The 11,600-nt window shown below is 40.0% G+C and overlaps 2 protein-coding genes across 2 annotated transcripts; one reads left to right on the plus strand and one right to left on the minus strand.

Moving 5' to 3' along the window:
* Positions 1-4,789: 4,789 nt before the first annotated feature.
* On the minus strand, positions 4,790-6,177 carry LOC140924889 (apolipoprotein L3-like). Its single transcript, XM_073374880.1, has one exon. The coding sequence runs from the start codon at positions 5,831-5,833 to the stop codon at positions 4,790-4,792; it is 1,044 nt and encodes a 347-aa protein (XP_073230981.1). The 5' UTR covers positions 5,834-6,177.
* A 3,621-nt stretch (positions 6,178-9,798) lies between these two features.
* LOC140925182 (uncharacterized) lies at positions 9,799-11,174 on the plus strand. Its single transcript, XM_073375146.1, is given in 2 exon segments — positions 9,799-10,325; positions 10,327-11,174. Coding segments are annotated over 2 exon segments (738 nt in total). The 5' UTR covers positions 9,799-9,885; the 3' UTR covers positions 10,625-11,174.
* The last annotated feature ends 426 nt before the right edge of the window (positions 11,175-11,600 follow it).

The following is an 11,600-nucleotide window of genomic DNA, read 5'->3' on the forward strand; positions in this document are numbered from 1 at the left end:
CTGTTACTAAACTGCAATAAACAGCAAGAAAAGTATTGTGTTTCCAGAACAAGGATAGTATATTTATAATCTGAATTTCTATCATTTCCTAAAATTCACTGTGGGAAAACCAGAGGTGATAACTAATTGATTATTTTCTAAACAACGTACCCACGAGTTGACGATAGTCTTTCTTTGATTCAATTATACATGGTTTGATTTACCTAGTCCCAAAAGTTAAATTTCATCTGAAATTACTACCATTTTTAGATAAACATGTAAATATTTTTATCAATATTCCTAATCACCAATCGTAAACTTTATAATATAGTTTAAATTTCACTATTTCTATATGAATTTATCAATAAATTCATCCAGATGTTTTACATGCAGTCAGCTAGTGTCAATTTTACCACAGCAACGTATTTTCACCTTACGTTGTCATGTTTTTCAACACTCCTTTTCCTCACTAGCAGTCAAAGAAAAATTAAACCCCCATTTCTATTAGCTGTCCATATGGCATACGGCAAACCGCAACACATACAGGCATAAATCATTTCAGTTTAAACTAAATGCTTATATTATTATCGCAAATAGAACGATAAATCGTATGAACATGCTTCTGATTCCTTACCTCGAGCGAACCAGACTTACAATCAGCCTACACTCCCAAGTCCTCTACCCACTTCCATGAGAAGTCTTCTTTTAACAGCGCCCAAAATACTTTGCAGCAAATTTAAGTCATTTTCCATCCTTGATTAAAAAGAAGCCACAATTCTCCTCTCACGTTGTCGCCAGCCAAACGTTGAAACCCTTCCATTAGCTATACCATACGCCCTTGCAAACCTAAGTTTTACGTCATTGGCTCACGCGATCATGGCGTCAAATTCAAATTCAAAAAGAAAATTTTTTTTTTGAGACTTCACTGTGCTCACGTGCCGACTAAAAACCTTGTAAACAAGAACTAAACGGAAAAAACAGGTAAAGAAGCAACTCTTTATTCCACTTTTTTGAAAGTTTCAAATTTACATTTACTCTCTTTATATAAAACCGGTTTTTATTTTTATATTTTCCCGAATTAAAATGTTTTTTCACTATACACCACTAAGTTTTTGTAACTTTTTACAAAAGCAGAACCTTATATCTTTTGACCAGGGCGGATAAAGGTTGATGGTTGGCGATGAAACGACCGCGTCAGAGCAAAAAGGTGTGATGCAGTATATAGTCCCTATATGAGGAATTTAATTTCAGTAAGGAATCAATCTGCTTATCATCTGCGATCAAATGATGGATCACTATTAGAGTTCCCTCGTGGGAAGATGTTGATCTTTTTCTATTGCTGCTCCCACATGGTGGAATGCATTACCCATCTCGTTAAGGAAATCAAAAACAGTTCAAAAGTTTAAATCCTTACTCAAAACATATCTTTTTTTAACTAGCTCTTAATTCTTAATTCTTAATTCTTTTTAATTCTGCTCAGTTATGTGGCAAATGTATTTTGGATTTTGCTCGGACTTATCGTTATTTAGTTTTGTGGCAAAATAAAACGCGCGTTTTATTAATGAAACTTGGGTCATACACCTTGATGGCGTGCATCTTAAACGAGGTACTGAGGAAACTGAGCTCTCAGAGTCACCACCCCTAGGCTACACCACCCCTAGCTTCCTCTCCTGGGACACGCACTAGCCTGCGTAGCAGGCGCTTGGAACTAGTGGGGGCAAGAAAGAATGGGGCGCGCGTGTCTCCCTCTCGCGCGCCCAAAGAAGGATTTACAAAATTTCGAGCAATACTGACAAGAAAGCGAGATTGCGCGCAACTGCAAAAATTTGGGGAGCGCGAGCAAGCGAGCACTCGTTTAAATTTTGCGAGCAAATCGAGCAAAGGTAAAATTTTGCGATCAGCTAAAAATTTCAAAGGACCATTCATCACCCCTTTCACTAGCAGCACTGCACTCACACACAAACTGCACAAGAAACAAAGCTTAGACCTTAGAGCTAACAAAATAACCCAGGAAGGTAAAAATCTCTCAAAAGCAGGGAAAATAAACTATAAAGTATTTATCTAAGCATGTGTAAATATATTTTTCTGAACAGCAATAATTTGAGCTACATTCTTTGACAATATATTTTCGATTTTTTAGAAAGAAGTTAAATTTTTTTTTCAGCAATCAGGTAGCTTCACAGCAATCTCGAAGCTCTTAAGTTTCCATCTATATATTGTTTTTGTTTTTTTTCCATTATAATAACGTGGGTTTTTTGTGAGAAGAGAAAATTTTTTTGGTCTCTACTATAGTTTTACATACCAACATGGTGTGATTTTAAAGAAAAAAACAGTGCGTATTAATGACCCATAATGAAGACTGGAACAAATTGATGGACATTTAAATAAATAAATTCAACTGAGATAACTATACATACAGTTACATATGAAGACATTTTCCTGTTGGAATGCTACTACTGAACATGTAGGCGTCACCGTAGAATTCTATTTTGCGATAGTTATTGCTTTTTCTAAAAGTGACTGATTCATCATGTTTAGCTTTCCTGCAAGTATTTTTCCTCGTATATAACTTTAGTTTTTGATATGATTAAAGTTCTGTTAGACCAATATTATAGATGTCGGTCTGGCCTCCCTCCTTAGTAAATCAATCTGTGCATCCAGCAAAATGCGGGGCAAACTGCTTTTGGGACAGAAAAAGCAGAGATGGGTCTAGCAAGGGGATTGCACGGGGAGGGGGGGAGGGGTGTATGCACCCCCTTTTACCGCAGGGATACTTTATCTTCGGCTCAGATGTAAAACTTTGTATATAAACCGTAACGGATCCAGAACTGCTTGAGGTAGTTTCAAGGTGGAGCTGTTGTTTCATGCCCAAAATAAAGTGCAGAGCTTCGATTTTGGCCAATAACTGAAGAGAGAAAGGGCCTGCCATTAGTTGAGTTTAAAAACTAAGATCTGCTGCCCTGAATAGTTTGGAATCAGCGGCGTTACCAGAGTCAGAAGGCTGATTTCACTAACTCGCCTTTAGAAACTATTAACTACAGCCTCCGCTTTAATTTGTTATTGACTTAATGATCACTCAATGTGTGCTAGCTAACACACCTGCTAACATAGGAAGTAACAATTAAGCGGAAATCCAAGATCACCGGTGAAGCGAAACTGGTATCAGGGTGCTGTTCAACAAAAATGCGTGTTTTTATCCTGGGTTGGGGTGGGGGGTGGGGGAGGGAAATTTGGGTCCGGATGTGCCGCTGAGTCCTTCAAACCCTGAACATGTTTAAGAAAAAATGACCCGTCCTTTTCGCGTTTTCGTGACCCACTCTCCTACTCGTCAGTTCTCTTTCTCGTCACGCAACGGTCCTCCAGTTTTGGAGGAAGACGTAAACACCATAGAAGCTTTTTAAGGAGTAGTCTCCCTCATTCGCTCTGGGATGACAATGAACGGGTGTGTAGTCGGAAGCTATTTTGCCCTCTCTGGATATTTGTATAAGTGTTTATGGACCCATGGGATCGTGGGTTCATCAAACCTAACCAGTTATTTATAATACACATTTTAATGTTATTTGACTCTTCGCATTAACACGATACACTTACTACATTTACTACAACATGTATGACTTTTTCCTTCGCGTGAGTCAAAACGTTATATCCTAGAAGGGGAAAATTTGACGTGTATTTATCATTTATTGTAACAGCGTCGTCTGCAGCATTATCTCTATCATTTTCAAAACCTATTTGTCAACTCTTATTTGGACGTAATATTTCTTTTTCTGTTCCTTGTCCTTTATCCTTTATCCTTGTCCGGCTACTAATCAGACTGATGCGGTCGTTGCCATGGAACGCTGTATATCGGACATTCGTACGTGGATGCTTACGGATAAGCTCAAACTTAATGATGACAAAACTGAGTTCATGTTCATGATTGGTACAAAAATGCAACTTTCCAAGGTAAATATTGATACCCTTACTGTAGGAAGCTTTGACGTTGCTCCTGTCACTGTGGCAAGAAATTTAGGGACATGGTTCGATTCTAACTTGAATCTCCAGGAACAGATCCACAAAACTTGCAAATCTGGGTTTTTCCATTTATACAATGTTCGGCGTATACGAAAGTATCTGTCCCAGGAGTCTGAACGAACTTTGGTCCATGCTTTTATCATTGGTCGTATAGATTACTGCAACAGCCTTCTATTTGGTTTACCCTCTGTTCACTACTTAAACTGCAACGCTTGCAGAATGCAGCTGCTCGGCTTATATCTAATATCCCTCGCTACAGTCACATAACACCAGTACTATGTTCGTTACATTGACTTCCTGTCAAATATTTCGTATTGATTTTAAAATACTTCTTCTTACTTTTAAAGTTATCTACGGTCATGCACCTGGTTACTTGATCGATTTGATTGCTATTAAAGAACAGCCGCGCTATAATCTCCGTTCAGTTAGTGGTCTTATCTTAAAGTATCCTAGTTTAAAACTGAAAGACTTTAGGGGATACTGCTTTTTCATTCGCCTCCCCTAATTTATGGAACAATCTGCCCCTTCACATCCGTCTTGAGGACAACTTTGAACGTTTTAAATCTTTACTTAAAACGCATCTTTTTAGACTAGCTTTTGATATGTAATGTTTTTAACCTACTATGTAATATATTTAGTGTTTTTATCTTTATTTAATTTTTAGCGTTGTTTACTCTCAGCCTTAATTATTATGCTCATTTTAACTTTTATTTTCTTTTAATATTTACGTCTTGTCACGCGCTTTTGATCATATTTGCATTAAAAAGGCGCGTTATAATTTTTTTAATTATTATTATTAATTATTATTATTATCTATGTCATCATTTTGTTTATCCTGCTCGTTACTATCATCACTGCCTCTTTTCTGCTCCTGTTCCTTATCATCGTCCATCTTATTATACGCCTCGGTAAATTTCTCATCAATGAAGCTCTTCACCAAACCTTGGATCTCCCCTTTATCTGGGCATTCAAGTTTGTCAAGAATCCGCCGGATATCTTGTACAGCTGCAGATGTGGATCCACGATGCAGCTCCAAAGATGATTTGACGAGTAACGTGATATCCAGCGGCAACAGAGCGGCGCTGATTACAGAACCAGCAACGTGTGCCGCGCGCGTCCCCGCAAGAGCCGCGCTCCTGGCTACAGCGCCGGCAGTAGCTGCCGTTGATGCAGATATTGTGGCTGCGGAAGTGGCTGCTCTGAAGAACCTGGCACCGAATTCTACTCTCTCTTCGGTGGACGCGCCGATCTCTTCATAGGATATCCGCTGACTAAGAAATTCAAATCCACTTCCTTCTAATTCTCTGAGCAAAACCGCGTCATCACGCAGCGGTTTAAGGAACTCTGCTAAGCTAGAGATGAAGTTCTCCAAGGAGGCCAACTGTTTCTGGAGCTTACTACAAGCTTTACGATCGTCCTCAATTGCCGCTTGCACTTCTTTGAGTCCTAATTTTTCCAAGATTATCTCAGCGACTTTGGAGCCAGACATAACCAGTCCCCCCGCGCCGCCAATTCCTGCCCCTACAAGGGACACTACGATCCCGGACCCAAATGTGAATGGTGCAGTAATGAGGCCCGCAACTGAAAGGATCCCTCCTACGGTACCCATGGATGCCCCTGTTACGGTTGAGATATTCACGTTTCTGTGATGCTCGTGTAGCTTTGTTGCTAGTTCTTCTAATTGTTCTTTAGTGCGCGTTCTTATTGGTATCCAGCTTAGAAAAGCGTCGTGCAATTCCTCTCGAAGTTTGCATAACTGTTCAAATTGCTCAGTGATTTGCTTAACGATGAATGATTCGTGGTCTTCGAGCATATCACTGATATCGTCCTTGTTTTCCATCTCTGTGGGTACAGCTACTGCCAAAAAAAGACAAAAAGATCAATGTTTCTTGACTAAAGTTCTCTATCACAATAATTCACATAGAAAAGTGGAAGCCACATTCCAATTAAACCTTTTTGGGCAGTTGTGCTTCGCACTTGGAATGTTGTAATCAACAAAAAATGGCATTCACCTGCCTCCGGTCAGCTCTTAGCTTTTTCCAGGCGTTTAGATAGTGGAGAGTGCTATGAAATGGAGAGCGAAATGTTATTGAATGTTGATTAAAATGCAAAAATCGTTATTGAGTCTGATTTATGCGCAAATGTTCGTTTTTTCGCGCTAAAGAATGTGTCGTCGCACTATTAGTCGCCATTTCACGCAAATGAATGCGTATTTTCTCTTAATGAACAGCAAAAGGTGTAATTCCCCCCCCCCCCCCACCCCCTTGGTTCTCACCCAGGTACTAAAGCCTTGCAACAAGGTAACGCATTAAATGGCTTTAGATAAAACTGTTGAGCTTCATGTGGTGGCTAACGCCTTTGGATATCTTAGTGACAAAAGTAAACAATCTTGATGGCTATGGAGTATAGTTGGTTAAACTTGAGGGAAGGCAGCCGGAGACGGGTGAGTTCAGCAACTGTGACAAGCACGAACAAATGATGAGACAATTCACAGGAATGTAGCAGAAGGATTGGAGTTTAAGGTTACTGCTGATGTATTGCTTTATGGTTTCTGCTTTGTTACCATCACCTTTTGTGAAGTTATCCAAATCTTTCTCCACTTTTGCAGATGTAAAATCCAGAATTTCAACTATTCTTTCAAACGTAATGGGCGGTTCGAAGAACGATACGGCAGTTGGTCTTATAGTCGTTAAGACTGTAGCACCGGGAAGGATTTTTCCTGATAAGAGGGTTTCAATGGGGTGGTGGCATTTACGGTTATCGGCTAAAATTTTGGCTCTTTTACGGCTATCGGCTAATTTTTTTCAGTTACGGTTAACAAAAAAGTTAAAAATTAACTTCTTTTGTTTCAAAAAGTTAAATATTAATTAACCTGTATTTTTTTGTATCTTTAAAGCAGAATAAAGGTCTCAGGATCATCTCGGGATATGAAATAAGCTATTCTTTTGAACAATTTTAACATTTGATAGATCATACTTTTTATAAACTATTCCACTTCTAATATTTTTTTTCACATAAAAATGTCAATAGTCAATTTAAAAAAAGTCTTTGTGAAAAAGCAAAGCACGCACGCGAATGCCTAACTCAAGGCCGGGGCGCAACATTCATTACAACAGAAATGGCCGTTTTCACACTAAAGACGGATTATTTGTGTGAGACGGGTTATCTGTTTGATGATTAGCGTCAGATAGATAATACGTCTTAATTTGAAAATGGAATAGTTTTAATTTTGCATGAACAATCCTCCTGACTTTATCCTTCAACTTCGACGGACAGTTTGAAGACGGTATCCGTTCCAGATAGCCTGTGTACAACCGCCCCTTACCCTCAGGAAAAAAATCGGAGAGGGGGTGTCTGTCGGGAAGGGGGCGACTGTACACAGGCTAGTCTCAGACGGATAATCCGTTTCTAGCTCTAGTGTGAAAACGGCCAATAACAAAATTCCCGTGTCCAGTGTTTTTAATGGTAGCGAAGGACTGTACGGAACCACTGTCAGCCGTTTTGCCTTGTCCGTAGGCCTTATTATTTCGTGCGGCTGATGCGTTTCGGGTCACGTGGTTTGAGCGAGTTCGCCACCGAAATGCCTTGACCGAAATTGCGTGGGAAGACGCCGTACAGGGACTAGGCATGGCAATGTCTACCGTAGCGTCAGAGAAAAACAGGGAAATGTTGTTTATCGGCAACTTGTTTTACAAACAGTGTGATCTCTTCGTGTTGTTTCACTAGTGTTTGAGGGCACGACCTCCTGAAAATCGCAAATATTAATCCCCAGCAAGAAGCCACACTTTCGCTATAGAAAAAAAAATAAGTTCCCCGAGAGAGCGACCGAAATGGAAATGGGTCTTGGTCTTCACCTAAAAGGCGCTTTACCTAACGTGCGTGCGGAGCCAAACTAGCCGCGAAATAAAAAACGCAACCATAAGTGAGTTTAGTACCTTCCTTAAAAGTAGCAAATCTAGGGAACAATTTCTTTTACGGTTAACTTTTTTTTCCCCTTTTTACGGCTAACGGTTAAAATTTTTCAATTTTTACGGCTATCGACTAAATTTTTGGCCGTTTTACGCCTATCGGTTAACCCCATTATGACCCTCCTGTATGAGCTAACGTAGGCTATTTCAGGCATTCAGATAGTGGAACGCGAAAGAAAAAGAGAGCCAGAGAAAGAAAAATCAGAGGTTAGGTTATTAGGGTTTTTTTGCTCCTGCTTTTTTCAAACAGGGTCAAAAAATTGCATTTCAATATGGCGGTCTTTTTTTTTGTTTTGGTTTCAGGAGTCTTTACAAATGAATTTAATAACTATTTTGTACAGAATGTTTATTATATTACGTTGCGGCTCTAAAAGTCTTTACAAAATGTTAAATGACAACTGACTTGTATCATTTACATTTTTTTCTCGTATTTATCTACCTATACCTTTTAGAAACGTTAATTTTCTGGACAAAATGTTACCTGGCGACCCCTTACTTCAAGGCTTTTTCTCTCTCTCCAAGAGGTTTACCAATCCCTCTCTACCACACAGAGGATCAGCGGAATCGCGCCCACACCTCCCTCTCCCTAGGGACAAAGTTGTCCTTACAGAGGCACCTTCCGCAAGGATGGTCTTTAGCCTCCGCCCAGGACACCCCTAAAGTGTTATATTACCCCCTTTTGAAAAAGAAAAAAAGAGGCGCATGAGAGTGCCCTTTCATGGTCTTTCATGGCTAGCTGGTATCGATCATGTCATTTCAAAAGACAAGGTATAAGACATATATCTGTATTCTGTTCTATTGTTACTTTGAAAATCTTAAGACTAAGTTATTTCTGCCCATGGGAGATTACTTGTGGCAAATATTGTCCTGTAATGGAATTACGTTTTACCGATATAAAATTTTCATGTTTAAAATTACGAAATGTTGTAAAACACCTCTCTGTTAAAAAAAAAAGCAGTAAATCTCGCAGTTGAATCATCATTTACCATTAAACTAGGACAAAAAAGGTCAGGTGAGCTCCGAGGCTCCTCCACAACTCAACAAAGCCTTCGTGAGCTCGGAGTTTTCTCCGATGTAAGGACGACAAAGTCTCGTAAGCTCCGAGGTTTCTCTGGCGTGTGAGATGCAGACATTGAGAAGGCTAGTGATTCGCCGAATACCACTCGATAAATCTTCGAATCCCCTAACTAATAACGAGGAAGTGAAGTGACGCTCAGAAAAATCAGTACAGCCTGAATGTATTGAATGTATCCGAAACACTCAGGCCACATTTCGAAAAGAAGCGAAGATTTCCGATTTATTTAGACGCCCCCTCAGTGCACCGCTCAATAACTCAAGAGTTCAGTAAATCCTCGGTTAACCGAGGATATGCCGATGTGCCTGTAAACTGAATCCTTAAAAATGAAGGTCTAATCCACAATTGGTCATCATGAGTAATTTGCTTATTGCGGGTTTGCATACCGATTGATCGATTCGCGGAAAATTGAACGCATCTCAGATTAGTAGTAACCGCTAGAGTCACTGGAACTTTTATGAGATTCACGTTGTTTCCAGTTAAATGTTTAAGGGTATATTTACCTTTTACTGATTGGCCCATTGCTACTCTGTTCACCCATAATTGAACACAGGCAAATTTAATAGCAAGAGACTATATGAAGGGGTAAGGAAATCTACCATTGCGATCAGTCCAGTGAGAAGACATAAAAGAATCATAAAAGAGTTAACAGGCCAACAGGCTATCAAGCTCTTCCCTAGACTCTACCTCTGTATTTTTCTTTAAAATGCTTTCCCGTACTATTTCCTTACGGGTAGGCAGTCGGTAAGGTGCCGATGGTGATGCTTTTTTTGACACAAAGCTTTTCTAAGCTGGATTCCAACAAGATCGCGCACTAAAAACAAATATAAGAACTAGCAACAAAGCTACATGAGCATCATAGGAAAGTTAATAATAGGAATCCTGAGAGTTGCGGGCCTCATTGTTGCACCATTCACATTTGGGGCCGGAATCGTAGTGTCCATTGTAGGGGCAGGAATTGGTGGCGCGGGGGGAATGGTCATGTCTGGTTCCAAAGTCGTTGAGATAATCTTGGAAAGTTTAGGACTCAAAGACGTGCAAGCGGCAATTGAGGACGATCGTGAAGCTTGTAGTGAGCTCCAGAAACAGTTAGATTCCTTAGAGAGCTTTATCTCTAGCTTAGCAGAGTTCCTTAAACCGCTGCATGATGACGCGGTTTTGCTCAGAGAATTAGAAGGAAGTGGATTTGAATTTCTTAATAGCCAGAGGATATCTTATGAAGGGATTGGCACGTCCACCGAAGAGAGAGTAAAATTCGGTGCCAGGTTCTTCAGGGCAGCCACTTTACGTTATCACGTTACTCGTCAAATCATCTTAGGAGCTGCATCGTGGATCCACATCTGTAGCTGTACAAGATATCCGGCGGATTCTTGACGAACTTGAATGCCCAGATAAAGGGGAGATCCAAGGTTTGGTGGAGAGCTTCATTGAGGAGAAATTTACCGAGGCGTACAATAAGATGGACGATGATAAGGAACAGGAGCAGAATCGAGACAGTGATAATAGTAACGAGCGGGATAAACAAAATGATGACATAGATAAACGACAAGGAACAGAAAAAGAAATATTACTTCCCAATGATAGTTAACACAAAAACAAAAAGGTTTTGAAAATGATAGAGACATTGCTGCAGACGACGCTGTTGCAAGAAATAATGAATGTACGTTAAATTTTCCCCTTCTAGGATGTAACGTTTTGACTCACGCAAAGGAAAAAGTCATACATGTTGTAGTAAATGTAGTAACTGTATCGTGTTAATGCAAAGAGTCAAATAATATTAAAATGTGTATCATAAACGACTGGTTAGGTTTGGTGAACCTGCGATCCCATGAGTCCATAAACACTTATACAAATATCCAGAGAGGGCGGAATAGCTTCCACCTACACTCTCTTTCCTTGTTATCCCAGAGCGGATTAGGGAGACTACTCTTTAACCCCTTAAACTCTAACATCACAATTCAAATTCTCATTTGTTATCCCTATACGTTTTCAATAGAAGTAGTGGGGAGAATTTGTTGAAGTATCAATTGGATTCATCTTGTGTGATCATGTCCTTAATTCTCATGACCACTCTGTTCTATAAAGCAGTGATATTACAAGGAGAAATTTGACGCTGATCACTCTTAGGGCTTAAAGGGTTAAAGAGCTTCTATTGTGTTTATGTCTTACCCCAAAAACCTGGAGGACCGTTGCGTGACGACAAAGAGAACTGACGAATACTGAGACTGGGTCACGAAACCGCGGAAACAACGGATCATTTTGTCTTCAACATGTTCAGGGTTTGAAGGACTCAGCGGCTTATCCGTACCCAAACTTTCCTCAAGTGCGTCCCCCCCCTCCCGCCCCAGGATAAAAACATGCATTTTTTTAACAGTGCCCTGGTGCTAGTTTCGCTTCACCGGGAATCTTTGATTTCCGCTTAGTTGTTACTTCTTATGTTAGCAGGTGTGTTAGCTGGCACCCATTAAGTCAATAACATAAGCGGTGGCTGCCGTTTACAGTTTCTGAAGGTGAGTTGGTGAAATCAGCCTTCTGACTGCCAGTAAGGCCGCTGATTTCAAACT

The sequence above is a fragment of the Porites lutea genome, chromosome 14 (assembly GCF_958299795.1).
Source record: "Porites lutea chromosome 14, jaPorLute2.1, whole genome shotgun sequence".
Lineage (NCBI taxonomy): Eukaryota > Metazoa > Cnidaria > Anthozoa > Scleractinia > Poritidae > Porites > Porites lutea.

Excerpts from the sequence above, each read along its gene's own strand:
- LOC140924889 (XM_073374880.1), bottom strand. The coding sequence starts at position 5,833 with ATGGAAAACAAGGACGATATCAGTGATATGCTCGAAGACCACGAATCA.